General features: G+C 42.7%; 1 protein-coding gene across 1 annotated transcript in view; it reads left to right on the forward strand.

Annotated features, from left to right (window-relative positions):
* LOC138535037 (dimethylaniline monooxygenase [N-oxide-forming] 2-like) overlaps window positions 1-23813 on the forward strand; it is a 546576-nt gene that overhangs the window by 36305 nt on the left and 486458 nt on the right. The window contains exon 3 of the mRNA XM_069641264.1: window positions 21543-21705. Within this exon, the coding sequence (XP_069497365.1) occupies window positions 21543-21705 (163 nt within the window). The remainder of the gene's footprint in view (window positions 1-21542; window positions 21706-23813) is intronic.

Here is a 23813-nt window from a genome sequence, read left to right on the forward strand (position 1 = left end):
TGGCTGGACATTTATGTTTGTATACCTGTTATCCTTATCACAAAACTGACGGGACTCCAATTCTAAACACATGCTCGACTTTGCCAAGAACTCCAATTCACAAAGGAAAGCATGGGAAATAAGCACCACGCACAAAGACTTTTTAGTAAAAGACAGTGGATAGAGTGGTTGTATCAATGTACAGTATGGCTGGATCATCTACACAGGGAGGTAAAGCCTTCAGAATACTTAGGAAGACTAATCATCAGTCTCTTATGGGGAATATCACATCTCTTTGGCTACCTCATAAAAAAGCCCCATGTTTGGATCAGTCAGGAGGGCACCTGGGCTTCCACTCCGAAAGATTATACTCAATCAAGCAACACTTTCACATATCTACTTAGTCAACTAATCTCCTTATTCCTTACATTAAATTGTGCATTGTTAGATCTATGCAGTAGTATATAATATGGTACTAATAGGAATGCATTCCATTGTCACAGCTTCTTTTGGTTATTGTGAAAATATAATACCCCATTGTTACCTTACATGTTTACTTAAGTCTCTTCAGACTAGCTCCTTCAACTTGTCATGCTCACTTGTGTAGCTGTCACTCTTGCCAGTCTTCTAACCTATCAACGTTCACCAATTTCTCTCGCAGCTCACATGAGTCGGCATATGCACTCCTCAGGTCTACTTTACAGTAAAAGCCTTGTTAACTGGCACCTTGTTATCGTGAACACAATATGAAGTGGCTCCTCCATCCAGTAATAGTAACTGTTCCAGTTAAGGAAATGCCAGACAAAATATGTTGTGCTGGAAAACAGAGCAAACAGGCCCAGGAATTTTCTTGTCCATCTCTGCATCTCTCTATCTGTTCTCTCGTGTCAATCTCGTACGCCTTCCTCTTTCGTGCCCTCTATGGTGCTCTCTGTTTTATCTTCTCTAAATGCCACTCTTATCTCCTATCCTATCCCTCTCACTAAATCTGGAAGGAAGACGTTCAAGAGGGACATCCTGGTTGCCAACCCTGGCGTCCCTATCGCTGATGCCAACATCAGTGCTTCCTCCAGACACTCTCACCGGCATCCTCTTTGTCGTTCCCTCACTGGACCTATGGACCCCTCATATGGTTTCAGCTCTCTCTCCTATCTCCTTCTCTCCCATTAATGGTGGTACTCGGTGGATGGTCATCTTGTCCGTCATCCATTCCTCAAAGACCATCATTAATGTCTACTTGAATGGCACCGTTTTGGTCCAGGGTCCTCAGCCCAATCTCCTCCTTTTTGATAGGTGTCTCCAGCGTCTTATCAACTTCTTTTCTTCTCATGCTACTCCTACTAGCACATCTCTGGCCCCTCTGTCACCTCCTTCCTCCGCCTCCTATCTGGCTACCTTGCCACCATCTGCTATCACCTCTGCCCTTTCTCAGGTACCTCTTCCATTCTGACGGGTCGGACCTCAAGCCTGTACCCCGCACTGGAATTCTTTCAAATGTGGCAACCTGATCCACGTTGCCACTCTCAACTGGATGTCCTCGCTCTCACCACTGAGACATGGTTCATGGCCACCTCTGTCATGAGTTTTGACACTCTCCTCCCTGATAGCTACACGATCCTCTCTTTGCCCAGAACTAACTGGCCCTGAGGAAGAGGAGCTCTTGTCTTTCCAGAGTGGGTCCCTGCCTCTGCTATTCCTATGTAGGCCTACTCCTTCTTTGAATGCCTGGTCTGCAGACTCTCCTGGCCTCTCTATGACTGTGGCTACCATCTATAGGCCACATGGGCAGGCTGCCCTCTTCCTCTCAGAGTGGGCTGACCTCTCCACATCTCTCCTTGCCTCTACCTCTCAACTTCTCCTCCTCTGAGACCTCAACATCCACATGCATCCTTCTGTTCCCTCCACGGGTCTCTTCTGCAACCTCTGTGACTCTCTCTCTCTCCATTCTACCCTCTGGTCTGACACATACTGCCGGACACACCTTGGATGCTAACCCTCTCACTACTCCTCCCTCTTGGACTGGGCACTTTCTTCTTTCCTTTCACTTGACACTCTCTGTCGCCCAGGCAAAGCCCACCACAGCACTGCCACCTACCTTCTCGGTCATTCGGCCCATGAAGTGGGTGTCAGTTGATGCCATTGCCTCCACCTTCTCTGCTCCTCCAACTCAAGTGGCTGACTCACACCCTGACACAGCCCTCTCTAATCTGCATCTTACTAACACTCTGGACATCCTTGCCCCTGCCATGAGAATACATCTGAAACCTACCTCCAAGTTCAACTCTTGGTATGATTCTGACCTCTGGCAGAGAGGATGTGGAGGGCTTTGGGTGCATCCTCTGACAAACTGGCCTGCCGTCTGCTCCAAAAGCAATACAGACTCTAGCAACACGGCCAAACTCTTTAAAAATTGGAAGGAGCTGGCCAATCCTTCTGCAGTGTCCACCTCTCCTGTTCCCTCCCAAGCCCTCTGTACGGCCCTGGATTCTCACTTTGCTACTTAAACTCCAGATATTCTCTCCTCGCTCTCCTCTTCCTCTCTCTCTACCGCTCTCAGCCTCCCTCTAGCCGTCTCTCCCTCTCCTCCTCCTTTCTCCTCTGTCTCTCTGATAACACCTGACGATGTGTCTAGACAAGTCTGATCTATGAAAGTGTCATCCATACAGGTCCTCCCCTGCTCCTCCAGAACCATCAGGGACCACATCGACACTCTTGCTGCAGCCTTGGCCAATTTTTGCAATCACTCTTTCACCACTGGTGCTTTCACCTCTCTCCTCAAGCACTCCCTTGCGCACCCACTCCTAAAAAAGCCTTCTGCCAATCCCGCTTGTCCGGCTAACTATCGCCCAATCTCTATCACTCCTTTCCTGGGCAAACTTTTGCTGGAAAAGCTGACCATCTCCCAGCTTATTCTCCACAATGAAACTGTTGGCTGTCTCCTTGACCACCAGTCTGGCTTCAGAGCAGTGAGAGGCACGGAAACTGCTCCCCTGAACACCTGTGAATATCTGCTCTCCAATCTCTACATCAGCACCCCTTCTGTCTTCATCCTCCTTGACGTTAGGCTTTCATCTGCTTTCGACATGGTCAATCATACCATCCTTATCCACTGACTCCGCTAGAACCTGGACATCACAGATCAGGCCCTGGAGTAACTGACCTCTTTCCTCCTGCACCGACCCTCCCAGGATCAACTTGGGTCCTTTCTCTCCACCACTTATCTCTCCACACGCGGTATTCCCAAGGGCTCTAACCTCTCACCCAGACTCTTCAATCTCTACGTGGCTCATCTGGCCCACCTAATCTCCAGCTTCTGCTGTACCTTTCAGTCTTAAGCAGACACGCAGCTTTCTTTCTAATAGCTCCATGGCTACCGCCAAACTTGAGTGCAATTGTATGGCATTAAAGTAGCCAGCAAATGTAATTAAACAATACACTCAAAAGCAGTTTCCCCATTTGAACACTTATCCATTAAACACACAATGGGCCTCATTCCGAGTACGGCGCTAACCAATGGCGCTATTAACGCCTTGGTTGACGCCGTACCCGGACCGGCAGCGCCTTGGTGGTTGGCGGAATTACCGCCCCATTCCAAGGTTGGCGGGGCGGTAATTCCCCAATCCCCATTTACCCTTCCCCATTCCCATTCTTGCCCCATAGGGCATAATGGGAGTGGGGAAGGCGTCAATTACGCCACCGTAAATTACGGTGGCGTAATTAACATCAAGGTCCCTTAGCGCCATGGTATTTAACGCCTGCTAAAAGCAGGTGTTAAAAGCACCATGGCGCTAAGGGAACTCGGAGTATGGCGGTAAGGGATTACCGCCACCGCTCTCGTTAGCGGTGGCCGCTATCCCTTACCGCCATACTCGGAATGAGGCCCAATGTACTGTAAGAAATCCTTTATGCTGGTCATTATTTATCAAGCCCTAGGATACAACCCAAAAATCTTTGACAGCTTCTTTAAATTGTCTATGTAATTGTAAACTGTTTCAGATAAAGTTCTAATACACTCTGACCTTATGCTGTGGGCACATGCATCATTCTATAAGCCAGCCAAAGAATTAATCAGCAACATGAACACCTGGGTTTCATCCAAATGAAGTTACCTATAAACAAAGCATGTTGCTGGGCTACACCTCAGGCACTGGGCAAGTTAACATGGACATCACCCACATTCCTGGACAAACCACTCATGTTTACTGGCCATCTGTGACCTAGGACCACCTTAAATGGAGCTAATGAGACTCTTAAAAAAACGTAAAAAACATGCACCCGCATATTCCTGTGTGAATTTAGAACCTCCTGTCGAAAAGCAAATATATGCATCCAATCCATATTATATTGGCCATTGAGGCACCATTCAAGAGAATATTTACATAATTTTGAGAGCAAAACAGTGAACAAGAGGTTGGCGGATCGCAAAAGTAAAGGAAGAAGGCAGGTCCTTCCGTGGAACAAATCAGACCTTGACCAAGACAACAGGCCTAATAACAAACAAAGTTAACAAAAAGTGGTTATGGGCAGAAATGAACAATATTACAGTACAGAAGCAAAGAACAAGTAACAATATGGTTGGACTATTAAAGTTATACAAAGATATGAATTACCTTGATCAAGTGAACTAGATTGTGCCTCCCAGAAACATTCGGATGATCTCCTTTGGTTCTTCACAAGAAAAGTAGGGAAGATGAATCGTGTGACCGCTTGCCAGCCACCATCAATTACACTGCAGCCATGCAATGCCCATCAGTTGGGTCTTCCATAACACTGGATGCATACCTCTTTAAAATATCCCCATGCCATGCTAACTTTTTCAAAGAACAAATATCTACCGTCACTGCAGTTCTTGTGGACATCATTGTGAATATACCTCTGCTCGGTTCTGGACACATGGCAGTTACCACTGCTGAAATACAAGCCAGACTCTAATTATTTATCTTATACCCTTGCATCTCAAGTATCCCACTTTCTATTTCCACAGTGAAGAAAAACCCATCCTGCATGACTGCAAATGGCAAGGGGAACTGGGGCCATGCCATCAGACATTATAGAGCAACATATAGCTTGCAATCCTGCAAGAACTCTCAGCTGCTTGTGATACTCTGGATCACAGCATTCTAATGTCATACCTTCAAAAACTCATGGGGGCCACGGGGGCGGCATACTTTAAATCTTCTTGTTCCCCTAAAACCAGACTTAGCAGCTAAGAAAGGGACTCTTCTACTGAAAGTAATGACAGATAGGCTGAGGAGTCCCTGAGGAGTCAGCACTTTCCCAGTGACTGTTTAATGCATGCATTCTCCCACTCTGCACCCCTGCAGTACCTCCTGATGAATATTTCCAAGACCTTCTTCTTTAATTGCAGAGTGGCTTGACATGCATCTCTTTCGTAGAGGAACTAGTTACATCATTTCACCAACAAGCCAGGGCTAGCGGAAATGACATCACATGACCCTTGAATCTGATGACATCACAGGAAGTGATGCCATTTGATCCCACCCTGAATGACATCACGGGAAGTGATGGAACACAACCTTTAACCCCTTGACAAAAGAGGAAGTGGCATCACATAACATTGTTCCTGAGTACACTACAAAAAATATGGTTACAATATCATTAATGTGATATACATTTCATACAAAAAGGATCACTATATGTGTCGTTAATATCAGTGTGTATAGGCCCAAATTACTGTGAATGCAAGCAGACGTCCAAGGCCAAATGATAATGATGTGTTATTATATAGCACTTACGCATAAGCGCTTCATATATAACAAATATACATACAAAATCACCCAACCTGTGTTGGTACTCATTTATTGACCTCAGAAAGATGAAAGGCTGAGTTGGCCTTGCCGGGATTCAAAACTGCAACCTGCAGATCACACACACATCGCAGCAGCAAACTCTCAACCCACTGAGCCATCTTACCGGCTATCGCCATCTTACCGACTATAGTAAAATGAGCAATTATATGTCTGAATATTCTCAGAGTCAGAAAGCAAATTCCACTCTGTAGTGGATACCATTAAACTGGTAACTGAGATTTAACAGCAGGTCAGATCATCTGCAGGTCTGGTGCAAAGTTGGCCACATGTCAAGCCTGCATGGATCTACGTTTCAGGCTCCAGAGGTTGACAAAATACATACCATTAGGGGGTTCATAACTGTGTATTAAAGAATTTAGAATAGCGCAGGGAAGGCAACGCACTCACAAGGCATCCAGTACCCTGGGCACTCATTACCTCATGCATGCAAACAAACATCCTGATCAGCATGGGGGATAGGAAAGATAGTCACATTAGAACAAACCATTAATTTTGGCACAATGAAATCAAGGGCCACTTGATGTGCTATGGTCAAACATTCCTAAACTCTACAAAGCTTTTAGGCACAATGATTTTGTCAAGTGACCGAGGACACCGAGATGAAATGTCTTGTGATGATCGTAACAGAGACAACTGCAGAACAAAACATGCTATAACTGCAACTTGCGAAAAGCAAAATACATACTCCGAAATGGATGCTTATTCTACTCTATATGTGTTTTGGAAGGTTGTGTCTGCATTGTGAATTTGAGGTGTTTAAGAACACACTAAATCAGTGACTCACCCCCTGAAGTGTGCTTGAAATAAACTTTAATCCGTCTAGCAATTATTGTATAGAATTCCAGAAAGACAAATTATTTGTTATTCCTATTCTTTCTTATTTAGGGTCACTGCTGAAAGTGTTGCACTTGTGGAACCCCTTGTTTTTTTAAGAGGTCTGAACAAGAAAGCCAGCCACTCCAGAAACAAAGAGCCACATGGCGTTGACCACAGCCCCAGGAGCTTCCATTGAAACAAAAAATAAAAAGAATATATTGTTTTTCTTTGTATTTATTTGTTAGGGGTAGCAAAGGAGACCACAAGGTAGAAAGGGAGACCTCTGGGGTCGCGGTTGCGACCCCTGGTGACCCCCAAATGACTTCCCTGGGAGGAACATGCAGACAATTGTCTTTTATGTTCTGTTGTCTGGTATGGCATATATAACATACAGCTTGTAAGTGCTTCACGCTGGCAAACCATGAACTACTTCTTTCTGCTGTAACTGCAACGATTGTTATTTCAATTCAAAAACATAATATGTAGACATTTGGCTATTAAACTTTTTGTTTTCAAATTATCTCTTTTGTTCAAAAGCCCTATCTTGGTTTGGTTCAAATTAGATTTGTTTTTCGCAATGTTACTCTCTCAAGAACACCGTTGCCATATTGAATAGATTCAACTCTGATAGCACTAATACTTATGCATCACATTCTAGCAATGGTTAAACATGTACTTCTGCTCAAACAAGCACAGAGCTAGAAATAGTTTAAAAAATTCACTATTCATATGCTAGCAATGGTACAAGGACTTTCTATCTAAAAGCATCAGGCTTGGTTGCAAAATAATTCTGTTCACACACAAATGCTTTGGATCACATTTTAATAATGTTAATTGTGTGTGATGTTTATCTGTGATTATACTAAATGGTGCTCTTTTTTTACTATGTGCTGAGTGCAATGAATGTACAGAGTGCTATATCTGAATGCTGTTTTTGAAAGTCAAGTGTTAATGGTTCTGAGCGTAGTATTTGTTCAATGAAGGTATTCGGGGACTACAGCTCAGTTAAGATATGTTTGCCCTGGCACTATATTCATACTATATGGCATTCCAAGGCATTGATCTGTGGTTTCAAAGCCATAGGATCATGTACAATGCCTAGATTTTGTGCCAAGTTTTCGGAGGTAGCTTGCCTCCCAACAGAAGAGGGATTTAAAATGCAGCAAATCTTTTCCTTTTTCCAAAGAGGATGATTTAGGTCTGGTCATTGTTAAACTGCAGAAAAGAATGGCCCCTCCAAGCTTGGATAGCCAAAAAACTCTTTATGAGTCCTGAAGTTCACCCTCTTTCCCAGTAAAAAGCACATAGACCCGGGTATTGCCGATGGGTGTTTGGATGCTCATATCATGCCAATCTCACTACGTAAACAGTGCTACCAGATAGATGTTAAAGAGTACAGGGGATAATGGGGATCCCTTAGGAATATCACATGTATCCGATACTGTAGTGAAAGAGCAGGCTCAAATACGAAAGCATTGCATTCGACCGATGTAGAAAAAGGAAAACCAATGCAATGTTGGTTCCAAAGTGTGGGGCATATACTAGATGGAATGAAACATAACATTGTGGTCCACTATGTCGTATGCTGCAGAGATGCCCAACTTCAGTGGATCTATCAAATTTAAGAGTTTCATACATCTATATATAAAACGTTTTGCACAACCGCTGCTAACCATGGACCTAAGGGAGGTCATTTTCTAAAATCTTGTAAATTGCACAGAAGGGAACTGTTACGTTTGCACTTACGTCCAAAAAAAGCACACTGAAGCGCTAAAAGAATCCATAAAAACATTGTAGTGCAAATTGTATAAATGGCGCCTCCCATTTACACTTGGCAGGCAGCACTAACAATTGATTCCTATGGAATCCACCTGCTATTAGCATATGTAGAAAGCAGGCGAATTCCATAGGAATTGTATGCATTAGGACCAGCAGCAAATCCAGATGCTGGTGGCAATGCAGGAGGATGTGTATTGCAGAACGGGTGGGGGTGGAGAAGTGGTAATTTTGCTATGTGCCACTGCCCCACCATACAAATCAATGAATATAGAGTAGAACATCAAAAACATCTGTAAATGTTTTATGCATGTGTCACGATTTATTATGCATATGTCACGATTTATTACACGGCACACGCAGGCCAGGATCTCCTTTCCCTACAATGAGTGTAGTGCACAATAAAAACTCTTTGATTTTTTATACTAGAGATCCTTTTGAGAAGGCCTCCAACCCATCTCACACCCAACCTCCTCAAACACCCCATGTCACAATGGACTAGGAACCAGGCCGGTGTGTATCAATAAGATATTTATTAATTTATTATTTAATGTCACATTAGAACCAACAAATTACAACAGCCACCAATGGTGTGGCAACACAAAGACAAATATCTGTTTTGGTCCAGCATCACACTGAGTTAACTCAAAATGTACAGTACAAGAATTTACGTTTACTTCTTTCACCACTACCATCAGAGAACAGTTCAAAACACACCAAGAAAAAGAATGCAAACCAACAGGAAAGTGCATGCGCACAAAATGACGCTTGAGTCCCAGCAACCCTCGCCCCGCCAAACATCCACTAGGCTTGTCAGTTTTAGATGGAAGGCGGTGACAAGGAGTAGGAACACAAGGGAGAAATCGGATTTGGAATATAATTCACAGAAACAATATGGGGAGCAAGCAAAGAATGGGAAAAATTTGTTTTCAGAGCACAATGGAAGAATGGGGTTTTTATTTATTTGTCACAACTGTTATGGAAAAGAATAGAACTTAGAAAGGCAGGCAGGGCTTTCAGAGAATACTAGTCAAGACACAAGGGGAAATTTGGTTTTATAATATTCAACGCCTGGGCAATGTGAAAGAAAATGCTAACGGAAATTCGTTTTGACCTCACAATGCGGAAAGAGGAACAGAATGGGAAAATCGTTTTTTGGGATGTTGAGCGCAATTTCAATGGAAATAAAATGCAAATGGAATTGTTTTTTCACTGATGCTTAAAATGACAGATAAGCTATGGGAAAGGGGGTAGCTCACAAGAGGAAAATTGAGTTTTGGTTAGAATGACAGATTCAATGGGACAATACAGTTGCAGATGGAAATTCGTTTAGCAGGGCACAATTTAAACACAGGGACAAATTTGTTTCTCACATTGCACTGGGATTAATCCTTTTGAGCAACACTTTATGGCTATAGCAATTCACCATACACTGGGAAAAGATGGTGGGTTTCAAATTCCAACAATACAAATCCGGTGAAATAAATGGGGAAATTAATTGATTTGCTGAGAAAAATACACTAAGGATTTACAAAGGCAAATGGGGATTCTGCAATGGGGCAATGACTGAAATACAGGCAAATGGGGATTTTGAAAAGGGGAATTATCTAATGCAATGCTATAAGAATACCGGGCCTATGAACTCTATGGTTTTTGGGGTTTAGTTCTACTTACAGGAGAGGTCTGGACTGGACATCGGTGAGCGTCAGAGCACCACTGCTGGGACAGCCAATGGGGCCAGTCAAGGATTTCCTCTTTCCTCCAAGGGGTCCCAAGTCAGTTACTAGTTCTCCTGGCTCCTGTGCAAGATTAGGCATCACTGCTAGTGCTGGGATGTTTCTCCAGATTTTGGCCGCAGCACAGGGATTAGTGGAAAGTCATGATTGGAGGCAGTGTTACTTAGTTATAGGGCAAATGACATCAATAATGTGTCAAAGTTCCTGCAGAAGGGACTGGTCCTGTGTCAGTGGTCCACTCCCATCTGTGTGCTGATAGGTCCAGAAAATGTGGGAGTGCTTTTGAACACCAGGGGAGGAGACCACTTCATCACCTTACTTTGACAGGGGGGCTTGGTCTTGTTCAGGGACATATACATCTCACTTCATGACAAGTGCCCTTAATATCCATATTTTGACACACATGAAGGCATTTCTGAAACCTATATTCTACTGTGAGTCAAATGACACTACTCAGGAATTTGTATGTTATTCCTGTGTAGAGCTATAGTTTTTCTTAATTTACTCCAGAATTATAACAGTAAAAAATGTGTGGTGGGCGGCATATGAATCATAATTTTACATGTTTTATCACATTTTTGCATCACTGGTAAACACAATAAGGCCCCTGTCACCTTTTGACAAATAACTTAATAATATAATAAAACAAACAAACAAACAAACAAACTTCAGTTGTGTTTACCTTACAAATGTCGTTTTGCGATGCCCAGAAGGGTTTAATTGACACCTTTCCAGAAAGCCTACAACAAACCTTGTGGGATAAATATTCTTAATATTACACAATAACAACCATTTCTCTCAGTTTACACAATGGACAGTCAGACCCACTCATTGGCCCTGGCCCCCACCTTCCTGGAGCACATGACACTAGCAGAGGTCTGTGTTTAGATTAGCTTGCACATTGAAAAGTCTCATGACCAGCTAATGCATGTTTTTATAGCAGCTTCTGGGGCCTGGGGTCATAAAACTGGAGAGCAGAACTGTCTTTATCTCGTCCACACTGCAAATTGGATCTCTACAAGTATTTAAGTTGTATTTTTAAGGGAAGCACTCATGTTTGAAGTTTACATGCCTCTCTTAGTCTCCAGGACAACCTAAAGGAAAGAATTCAGTTTACTTCTGAGGAAATCGTAAGCAGCCCAAAGCCTTTCACACTCAGCTGAAATGGACTTTTAGCTCACATTTTGCCTTTAAATAAGCTCTTTAGAATGCACACAGTTTCTGTATAAATAAGTGTCCCACAAAGTTGTCCCTTACATACAGCTATTAAGGAAGAACTCATGATTACACTTTTAGTGGCTTTGGTGAACATTGTCACTTTAGAGGCAAATTCAAAATGTCATTTTGTTATTTTCACCCATGAAAGGAACTCCATGTTACTGCAGCTGTTTAAACCCAATTCAGCATCCCATTATAGATTCTGTGTACTGTTGTGTCATATGTGATGGGCTCATGATAGACAGACACAAAGTTCATATTTTTAAAGTATTTCAGATACTTTGATGAGAATTTTTTTAGTTTAGAGGGAAAACGAATATTCATGAATTTGTTTCTTTCACAGTGAAAATGCTTCATTTTGCTGCGAAGGCTTGAGACACCACCTCAACATTTTCATTTAACATTCTGGGCACTGCTGTTTCTGAGAATGTTACTTCAGTTCTCCCATAGTTTGTCAAACCTTGCCATATGTCTTTCCCTTATGCCAGGCGGTTGCCATTTTTATATATCTTTAGATTTTGAGGCCCAATTTTACTCCTTCTTGCTTTGGTTTGCTATGCCTCATTTTCCTCATTATTTCAGGGCAGTCCTTTTTACTTAGGGACATGTACTCCAATGACTCTAGCCTTTTACTTATGGCACCCAGTGATATTTCACACCACATATCCCTCCTAGCTCTTGATGTATTTATGCAGAGAGAAGAACTAGGAGAGAGCTGGGTATCAATTTCACATTGCCTGGGTTCATCCCAGGACTCTCCTTTAGAGTGTGCCTGCTATTGGGTTTGTTCCAGGACTCTCCTTCAGAGCGCCTGCTCTTTTCCTGGCCCTGATGGAGTGGTGCACTGGTATGCCCCACTCTTTTCGGATCTTTTTCCATTATGTTTTTGGTCCTGGGCCTCTCCCGTTCCTGCGGCTCCCCTCTGGCCTGTAGAGGCAAGGAGTTATTTAATCTGCCAAGAAGAAAGAAAAAGATTAAGAATTTCATGCAATATTATTTTCCTCGGGTGGGACGTCAACGATAGATTGACAACAAAAGAACAAGAGACACATACCATATATACATTACCATTTTTTTCTTACTTTCCAATTCTTCATAATTACTCCAAACTAAGAATAATTGTTCTACTCTTTGTGAATGTATGATTTTCTTTGTCTGGGTTCCAATTCCTTACCTTTACTCTTTGGATGGTTCCTGGGGTTTACCCTGACTAGGTTCTTCAATCAGTTGCAATTTCTGCCTGGGATGATAGCTCATTGATGTGGACCCATTTCTCTTCCGTTTGTTCTCCTTTAGGGATGCAGATCTTATAGGTGGCATGTGAGATTTTAGCTCCAATTTCAAAGGTGCCGCGCCAGGAAGGCAGGAACTTCTGCTCTTTGTTCTGGTTCGTTTGAAAATTGTACAAGTAGACCCTGTCTCCAACTTGGTACTCTTTCTTAGTGGTCTTTAAATCATAGTGGGTTTTCATCCCCTCTGCAAAGCATGTTGAAGGTGTTTTCACAAATTCTCAATGTATTCATTGATCGTGGATGCGTTGATCAGGGTCTGCTCTTGAGTTCTGTAGAGCAGACGCTGCGGTAGCACCATTTTTAGTCCAGTCATGAGCTTGAATGGAGACATTTTTGTTGCAGAAGATGGTGTAGATCTGATGGCCATTAGGACAAGGGGTAGTCGGATGTCCCAGTTAGGCCAAGAGTCCACCACAAACTTCAACTCCCACACTTCAACTCCCCCACTCGAGGCAAGCGATAGGCAATGTGGAGTTTTCTCTTTACCCCGAGTATCTCCCACATCTTTGTTATCACCTCACTGGTAAAGTGACTTCCTCGGTCCGACTCAACCCTTTGGGGAAGGCTGAACCATGAGAAGATGTGATTGATCATTAGGGCAGATGCTGTTTCTGCCTTGCAATTTGGGGCCAGGAGACATTCCACCCACTTGGACTTGGTAAACAAGCATGTCACGGTTAACATGTACTTGGTGAATCACGGGCCTGATGAAATCTACTTGCAATCTGACCAAGGCAGTGTCATCCCCCTTTTCTGTAGGGGAGATCTGTGTGTGAGGGAACTTGGCTCAAATTGCGCACACACAAGACACCCCTTCTAACTATTGGTCAATGGCCCTGACCCATATGTGGCTAGTATGCAACCTATCGCAAGATTTCCAAAGTTGTATGTAACCCCCTATGCCTGGCTGTGGCTGCGCTATGGGCATGTCTTAACATCGGGCTTCAGAATGAGCCAGGTACCACCCACTGGTCACTTCCAGAGATGGATCTCCGTACCAACAAACCGTCTTGGATTCAGAACATTTTGGAAAACTTCATCAATACATGCAGATCCTGTTTCCCGAGGTAATCGGATTTGGTCTAAGGAAAATTCACAGGGTCCTCAAAGTGTTGATAACATTTCCCAATAATTGGAACCCATTTTTGTGCTGTAATCAAATCGGCATCTGGACTTTACTTACTCCACTGGGCAGTTGAGAGTTCATTTTGGGAAAGTGTTTGGAACCTGGTGACAGCAGCATCCTGGATTTCCCCCAACAGGGACTCAATCTCTATGATATTCCTGTGGATGGCTCTGGTTTTGGCCAACTGGTCTGCCAACTCATTTCCAATTTTCTCTGGTCCCTCTATTCTGGAGTGACCTTTGATATTTTTCCAGTAGATGGTCATTTCATTAGAGGTGACCAGATCATCAATGGCTTGTATTAATTTCCAATGCTTGAGTGGTTTGTTGTTTGCATACAGCATGCCTCGATCTTTCCAATTTATCAGGTGCTCCACGAACCCATTCCTGACATATCTGAATCAGTGATTATGACCAGTTCGAGGAGTTGGTGTTGCAGGGCAGTGAGGATAGCTTGATGTACCATCAACTCTGCCACCTGACTACTTCGGGGACCGATCTTTTACCCAGCAGAGGGCTCCGTGGCATCATTCACCCAGGCATTCCCAACGCCAGCCACCAGTTCCTTTTCCCCCTCGATTTGCAACAGGGTAGGAGCACCCATACACATAAACTGTGGGTATCCCTGGCATGTGTCTTCCTCATATATTTTGTGAGGGGAAGAAAGGTACGCCTCCATATTTTCTTGGGTTTTTAACCTTTCATCCTCGAGACAGTTTTCTTGAGCACAGTCATGCAAGTCAGCCAAACCTTGAGCGAGGGGACTCTTTTTGTTTTGGCCATATCTGACCTCCACAGGAAAGCCTTGCATGGACAGAATCCAGGAAGTAATTCTAGAATTACTCACATTCTCTGTTCAGATTGGGTCACTTTGGAGATATTGCAAGGGCTAGTGAGGAGTCTCGACAACCATGTGCTCCCCCTGGATGAAAGGCTGGTAATTCTTCAATGCCCACACCATTGCCATGAGTACCTTTTCACAAGCATTGAATTTTTCCTCTACTGAGGACAAAGTCTTACTCGCATATAAGATGACTTTGTTGACCTTGTTGTGCATCTGGTATAATACTGCTGTTAAGCAAGTATTTGAGAACCTTGTCTCCAAGAAGAACTCCTTGTTTTTTATGGGGTAAGCCAAACAAGGTGCTTGTGAAAGGCTTCTCTTCAGTTGTTTTACTGCCTCGGCTTGCTCTGGACCTCACTCCCACAAGACTCTGGCCTTTAGTAAATGGACCAAGGGTCTTGTGACCTCTGTGTAGTCCTCTATGAACTTAATACTATAATTAGTAAGTCCAAGAAGGCTTCTTAGTTCACGCAGAGTCATAGGGTCTTTTAATTTCAGTAAGGCTTCCACCTTTTTCGCCTGGGGACTGAGACCCTCGGGGGTGATTTCTTGTCCTAGGAAGTTCATGTGGGTCGTACACCACTGCGCCTTCTGTAAGTACAGTTTCGCTCCGACTTTCTTCAACTGGGCCAGAACATAGCGTATTTCAGCTATGTGTTCGTCCACAGTTGAGCTTTTGATTAGAACATCATCTACATATGCCAGGTTTCCCCTTTTGCCCAAATCAAGAATGGCCTTATGCAGAAAGATGTTAAATTTGTTGCCATAGTTTATGTATCCAAAGAGGGTTCAGGTCCAAGTGTATTGCTGCCCCCCAAGGTAAAGGCAAGCTTGTACTGGTCTTCCCTACTCACGGGTACTGTCCAGTAACCGTTGGTCAGGTCAATGGTGGCATACATCTTTAACCCTTGGATCTGGACCAGTCCCTGATCGATGTAGGGAAGGGGCCATCTCGACATGTGGACCCATTTGTTTAACTCCCTAAGGTCTGAGCAAAGTCTCCATTGGCCATTGGGTTTAGTATCCCCAGTACCAGGTTATTAAAGGTACTGTGGAATGGACGAATTATCTCACAGGATTCACAGTTCTTTATAATCTCTGTGAGTGACTCCATAGACGTGAGGGGCAACCAGCATTGCTTTGGAAATACTGGAGCCATCCCAGGGTCCATTGGTATGGAGGTGGAATGTATCGAGGTGCGACCACAGTTGTACAAGTCCACGGCAAAGATCTCTTTAAAATCCCAAAACACCTGTTTCAGCTTCTGCTTTTGCTCCTTGGTCTCACAGGCATCAGCAAGGTTGATTTGTTCCTCAACGTTCTGTCTGAAGCCTGGAAATACCTCAGGTTTTGCAATTTCCACTGTATCCTCTAGTTGAGTGGAGAGATCTCTTGTTATGGTGTTGGCCTGGACAGGAGGTTTCGAGGATTGGAGGCAGTCACTGTTGACTTGAAATACCACCTCATCTTTCCTGATGTCACAGGTTACGTCTTCCCCACCATACGGGCAGGAAGAGTAGACCAAGAAATTCCCCCTTTGCAGGGTGAAAATCTTTTCCGGAGGTATACCGTTGTCACAAAGGAGACAGTTATTTGGAATTTGTCCCATGATCTCATTCCCTTAGTCAATGGAAACATGTTGGGGATCAACTGCCATTCCAATAAAGGTGTCTGCGCCCAAAGTGATACTTCTAGGGTGCCTGTTATCCACTAATATTCAAATAGTGTCATGTTCTAGGTCAATAAGTGGTGTCGGGTTCAAATACAAACCCTGTTGTTGGAGGTATTCATTCAAATTGATTTAAGTGTCCTGTTTTTATTAGGTTCTGTCCTCGCTTAATTTTTAGGGGAATGGTGAATATTCGTACCAGTTCTTAGATGGGGACCTCTTCTCCAGTTTGAACTTCAACTGTATACGGCAGCAATTGGGCTGACCAAAATACTTTCTCAGGATTGTCAAAGCCCATGGGGTTACCCGCAAATCAGAAACATACTTTGTAATTAATTATGTCTACATTTATTGTGAATCGATTGAGAATGTCACTGCCTAAGTAAAATGCAGAGAAGACATCTCTCACAATGCAGCAATTATGATCTATGCTTTTGTCGCCAATGGACATTTTTATGAGTAGTTACAACTGTTCACCCTTTTTCTGGATATCAGCTGGTTTTGCGTTATCTTTTGTCATGGGATATGGGTTTTCTTCAGATTGTTGATCGGTATAAAAGTTCGGGGTATTTCCTTCCAGTGTGGAATGCCACTTGAATCTAGGAGGAAGGGTTGTCCTTTAATACCCTAACTGTTCGGGGTTCCTCAAGGCCTGATTAAATCTAGCTATTTCCTTCTCCAATCCCTCTGATTTCTCTTTCTCAGCCCCTATCTCTTGATGGTATATAGGAGGCCTGAGCTCTGCTACCAGTGTTTGAGTAGCTTCTATGTCCTTGCTTTGTGCCAGTACTTGATCACTGTGCCTCTTGTTCTATTCACAAAGGGCCTCATTTTCCCTCTGTGCGGCCAGTACTATCTGGGTATAATCAGACCTCTTCTTTTGCAGGTGCCTAATCTCCTCACTTTGTGCACTTTTGGTCTGTGTTGTCTGCCCTAGATCCAATTCTAATTCTCTCAAATGTCCCATTATTTTTTTTATTTTCTACCCTCATGTTAATCAGTTCCTGAAAATATGACTCGCTTTTCTCCAGGTTTGTCTTTAACTGGCACACTTCCTGGCACAGGGCATTTTTTTCCTGACATAATGTGCTATTCTGTTCACTGAGGTGATCTCTCTGCCATATCATAGCGCTCAAATTCTGGCGCTCCGTATCGAATTCCACCTGGGAATGGACCTCCCTTATGGCCAACCGGCTATTCTCCTCTTTGAATTTCTTAATCTGATTTTGAAATGCACAGATGCCCTCTAAGCAGGGTCTATTGTGCACCACTTGTTAACTCAATTTTAGTAGGATCTCTCTCAGGTTCTCAACACCTTCTTGACAATTGTGCAGACAATTGGGACTCTTGCTCTAGATTCAATTTCTGCTGTGCAGCCAACTCATCCTTTAACTTCTGGGGGAAGGAGAGGAAAGGGAGAATACCTCTGAGAAGTACATATATGCTGTGAGATGGGCAATTTTAATTTGCTCCTCTCTAGTGGTCTGAGTAATATAAAAATGTGTCAGGGCTTGATGTAACAGGCCATTATCCTGCTACACATCCATATTTATAGAGGTAAACTCTTGCATCATTCTATGTTGCCATGCTTCATGCTCTTGCTCTGCCCATTCACCTTTAATATACAATTTGGATAGAAGGTGCTTCCGAGCCATGTTCATTTCTAAAGTGCTCATTATGAAATGTGTTCTGCATCTGATGGGTTCTCTATGCAAGGGCAAATGAAAATGAATGCAAACAAACAGGAAAGTGCATGCGCACAAAATAATGATCGAGTCCCAGCAACCCTCACCCCCTCACCACCAAACATCGACTAGGCTTGTCAGTTTTGGATGGAAGGCAGTGGCAAGGAGTGGGAACACAAGGGAAAAATCAGATTTTGGATATAGTGCGCAGAAACAATATGGAGAGCAAGCAAAGAATGGGAAAATCAATTTTTAGAGCACAATGGAAGAATGGGGTTTTTAGTTATTTGTCACAACTGCTATGGAAAAGAATAGAAAGACAGGCAGGGCTTTTAGAGAAAACTAGTCAGCACACAAGGGGAAAATCGGTTTTAGGATATGCAAGGCCTGGGCAATGTGAAAGAAAATGCAAATGGAAACTCGTTTTGACCTCACAATGGGGAAAGAGGAACAGAATGGGAAATCAGTTTTTGGGATGTTGAGCCCAATTTCAATGGGAAAGAAAATGCAAATATAATTCATTTTTTACTGATACTTAAAAGGACAGAAAGCTCTGGGAAAGAGCATTGCTCACAAGAGGAATGTCGGATTTTGATTAGGATGACAGATGCAATGGGAAAACATAGTTGCAGGTGGAAATTCGTTTACCAGGGCACAATTTAAACACATGGACACATTTGTTTCTCAGATCACACTGGGATTAATCCTTTTAAGCAACACTTTATAACTATACCAATTCACAATACACTGGGATAAGATAGTTCCAACAATACAATCCTGTGAAATAATTAATTGATTTGCTTAGACAAATACACTAAGGATTTACACAGGCAAATGGGGATTCTTCAATGAGGCAATGACTGAAATACAGGCAAATGGGGATTTGGAAAAGGGAAATTATCTAATGCAATGCTATAGGAATACGGGCCTACACACTCTATGGTTTTTGGGGTTTAGTTCTACTTGCATGGGAGGTCTGGACTGGACATCAGGGATCGTCAGAGCACCACTGCTGGGACAACCAGTGGGGTCAGTCAAGGATTTCCTCTTTCCTCCAAGGGGTCCCAAGTCAGCTTCTAGGTCTCCTGGCTCCTCTGCAAGATTCGGCTGCACTGCTAGTGCTGGGATGCTCCTCCAGATTTTGGCCTCAGCTTAGCTCAGGGGTTAGTGGAACGTCCTGATCTGAGGCAGGATTACTTAGTTATAGGGCAAATGACATCACTAATGTGTCATAGATCCTGCAGAAGGGATTGGATCTGTGTCACTAGTCCACTCCCATCTGTGTGCTGATAGGTCCTGAAAATGTGGGATTGCTTTGGGACTCCAGGGGAGGAGGCCACTCCATCATCTCACGTTGACAGGGGGCTTGGCCTGGTTCAGGACATAGGAATCTCACTGCATGACAAGTACCCTTAATCTCCATATTTTGACACATATCAAGGCATTTTTTAAACCTATATTTTACTATGAGTCAAATGACACTACTCAGGAGTTTGTATGTCATTCCTGTGCAGAGCTATTGTTTTTCTTCATTTAATCCAGAATGATATCAGTGAAAAATGTGTCCCTTGGTGGGCAGCATATACATCATATTTTACATGTTTTATCAAATGTCTGCATCACTGGTACACACAATACGGCCCCTGTCACCTTTTCCTGAATAACTTTAGTTGTGTGTACCTTACAGAAATTGTGTTGGGATGCCCAGAAGAGTTTAATTAACACCTTTCCAGGAAGCCTACAATGCATTTTGTGGGATAAATATTGTCAATTGTACTCAATAAAAAACATTTCTCTCATTTTACACAATGGACAGTCAAACCCACTCATTAGCCCTAGCCCCCACCTTCCAGGAGCACATGACACAAGCAGAGGTCTATGTTTTGATTAGCCTGCGCATTCCAAAGGCTAATGACCAGCTAATGCATGTTTTTATTGCAGCTTGTGGGGCCTGGGGTCTTAATACTGGAAAGCCGAACTGTCTTTATCTCGTCCACACCACAAATTTGATCTCTACAAGTACTTAAGTTGTAATTTTAAGGGAAGCACTCAAGTTTGAAGTTTACTTGGTCTCTAGGACAACCTAAAGGAAAGAATTCCATTTCACATCTGAGGAAATTGTAAGCAGCCCAAAGCCTTTCACACTCAGCGGAAATTGCCTTTTAGTTCACATTGTGCCTTTAAATAAGCTCTTTAGAATTCACACAGTTTCCGTATAAATAAGTGTCCCATAAAGTTGTCCCTTACATACAGCTATTAAGGAAGACCTTATAATTACACTTTTAGTGGCTTTGGTGAACATTGTCTCTTTAGAGGCAAAATCGAAACATCATTTTGTTAGGTTCACCCATGAATGGAACTCCATCTAACTGCATCCCATTATAGATTCTGTGCACTGTTGTTTCATTAGTGATGGGACCATGATAGAAAGAAACCAAGTTCATATTTTGAAAGTCTTGCAGATACTTTGATGAGCAATATTTTAGTTTAAAGAGAAAAACAAATATTCATGCATTCGTTTCTTTCACAGTGAAACTGTTTAATTTTGCTGCGAAGACTTGAAACACCATCTCAACATTTTCATTTAATATTCTGGGCACTGCTGTTTCTGAGAATGTTACTTCAGTTCTCCCATAGTTTGTCAAACCTGCCATATGTCTTTCCCTTAAGCCAGGCAGTTGGCATTTTTACATATCTTAAGATGAGGCCCAATTTTACTCCTTCTTGCTTTGATTTCCTAGGCCTCGTTTTCCACATTAATTCAGGGCAGGCCTTTTTACTTAGGGGCATGTCCCCCGCTGACTCTGGCCTTTTACTTATGGCATCCAGGTCTATTTCACTTCACACATGTTTTGTACACAGTATTTCTGCATTCTGCCATAATGCAAATCATCTCATAGTGTTGTTAAAATACTATTGTTTTTACATTTCATGACACTTTACATTTGTAGCTGTGACGGGACACAAACCCATGCCCACTCCCTAGCTCCCTGCCACTTTATGTCCCTTAAATGCAGGGGTTGAATACCTAGGGTGACCAGATTTTAAAAAGTAAAAAACCGGGAGTGGACAGCTAACAAAAAGTAGGACTAACTCTTGAAAGTGGCTGTAAAGGCACTACACTTCAGAAGCCTTTGGAGAGAAAGGGGTTTAAGTGTTACTTTTCAAATAAACACATATTATAATTAATGCATCACTAACGTATCACAAACTAACACTATCTTAAGTTGTAAAATGCAGCATTTCTTCTTCAACGGAAACATAACTTGACAAAGGGGGACAGAGCTCCCAATTCTGGGACAGTTCTAGCAAAACCAGGACGTCTGGTCACCCTATGGATATCTCATGAGAAGTTGGGCTCATATGGAGTGGCAAAAACCATCCTATTGGCTTCATTGACTATACATAGGCCGGTTTTACTGAATTTTAAAATAACAGATGCTCTTTTCAAAAAGCTGTAAAATATATTTTTTTAAATAAATCCGCTTGTCTCCTGTTATGATGATAATCATTATCTTACTGGTTGAAAATTAATTAAAAACGTGTGTTTTAATGTGTCCTTACCCTAAAGACCAAGGTGTGCAGTGTCAGGAAACGGCCAGACTTCGCCATCAGCGGCCAGTGGGACGTTGTCACAGAGATAGAGGGGCAGAAGGAGTCGGCCATCTTTGATGCCGTTATGGTTTGCAGCGGACGCAATGTGAAGTCCAATTTTCCAATTCAGTCTTTCCAAGGTGAGTGCAAATAATCAGTTTAAGTCTCTTATAACAGGGACTACACATCTGTCTGTCCCTTCTGTCTGTCTATCTTGAAGAAGTTGTTCAAAAGATGAGTCATTACACACCCTGCTCTCTTTCTTTGTCTGCAGTTAATTGTGGCACAAGGCTCCTGGGCGGCTTTGACAGTATTAGAAGATCTGACAATTTTGCAATGTATAATATACTAATGCGTATTTGTGCTTCTCTGTAGTCGAACCACGCTCTAAATTATAAAGTGGACACCATCAAGTCTTGTAGAGTTGAATTAAGAACTGGATAGACCTGAGTTGTTAGTGTGGTATTGACATCCCAAATTACCGTCTGCACTCTTATTTGTAAAAACAGAATGTAGACTGATATTACATTGGATGTGTGTGGCCATAGCATGTTAATTGAGCATGTTCAGGTTGCAAAATGGTTGGATGAGACTACACCTAATGCTCAACCCAATGAGACGAGGCTTGATCTGAGGGAATTTGATGTGGAGAGGACAAGCTAGCACTGGGTTTAGTTTACATTACTTGACATAACTTTAGTTTACTGGGATCAAGGCTACTACTTTACATTTATCAATACATGTGTTTGACCACGGAGTCCAGTGTACTTGTGACCCAGTATTACATGAAGTGGGAAGAAGTGGGGATTAGTGGATTATGGTGGAGGCGTCTTTTTACTTTATCCATTTGGAGAAGGAGCCAATGTCTGCAGTTCAAGTGAAGGAACATCTTTTCTTCAGAAGAGTACTCCCAAGGTCCTCAACCTGCATCTCTATTCATAGGGAATTGGGTATGGAATTCTGGCAGGACCAGTGGGTTTTGGCCCCAATACTATTTTGGATTTGAATCTGGGCAAATGAACGTGCTTCCCTTTTCCACTTTATAATCAGGTCATTAATGTCTAGGGATGGCTGAAGAAAAATGCTGTGACTTGATCATATTGATAAAGCTTTGTCCCAGGGTAACATAAGGGTTCTTTCCCCCGCAGGTGCCTTGCTGACCAAAGCCCAGATGAGGCGTTATACATGTATTTTGGGGGAGGTGCTCTTAATGAAAAGGTCCTTTATGGAGCATGCAACCAATTCTGATAAAGATCATGCGGTGATAAGCCGTGTGAAGGAGATAGAGCCCTATTTAATATAGGCTCTACTAGGAAAGATTGTTGGTTAATCAACCGTGCAAGATTTGACTGCCTTCAGTTGAGGGGCACTACAGCTAAATGAAGAGGATACCCCGATTTGGCAGGGTGCCTGGTGTGTGGTGGCATAAAAGAGGATTTGGTCCACTTACTATTGTTCTGCCCCGGATATAGCAGCATCAGACGGACAACCTAACTGCCGGTTTTACAGGAAGCTAACATCCACTCCTATAGGCCTGCAGTTTTGGTTCTTTGACTGCTGATTCTGTTTTAACAGCGTTGGCATTATTATCTTTTTTTTAAAAGAGCTATGCATTACAGGAAGGGCCTTTAAACACAATGGATCTAAATGTTTAGTAAGATATAATTTGCCCAGTTATAGCACTGCCTATAACGAGTTGGGGACTATGCTATTTGTTTTTCTTTCTCTTTTTGCTGGCCATTGCTTCTGTGAATGTTTACATCCTAGGAATTGTCCACTTTGTACTTCGTTTTATTCCTTGTGTATGGGATTTTATGAATTGTCTGTATTATGCTATTACATATTGTCATGTAATGTGTTTGACTGATATTTTATCTAGAATTTTATGTGGGGACAGGATTTTATTAATACTGTGTTTTTGTATTTTGTATGTGTTTTATGGACAATGGCCTGAATAAACATATTGATTGACTGATGGGTTTGGGGGTTTTCATTAGATGGTATACAATATAGATGGTAGGAGGATCAAGGTGAAATTATGTTTACTTTTAGAATTGTATTAGGACTTGGAGGATCTAACTATATAAATGTAAGCATCTACATTTCCGTTTGTATTTGCTGGCTGCTCATCCAAAAGCCTGTGAATTGGTTCTTTCCAAAGTGGTATTCCAAAGGTGTGGGTAGCTGCAAACTCTCGAGGACTTGGGGCTGCTTGGGGCAGCTTGACGTGTTTGACGTCTGTAATGTT

This window comes from Ambystoma mexicanum, chromosome 1q, assembly GCF_040938575.1.
Source record: "Ambystoma mexicanum isolate Mex_15411 chromosome 1q, UKY_AmexF1_1, whole genome shotgun sequence".
Taxonomy (NCBI): Eukaryota; Metazoa; Chordata; class Amphibia; order Caudata; family Ambystomatidae; genus Ambystoma; species Ambystoma mexicanum.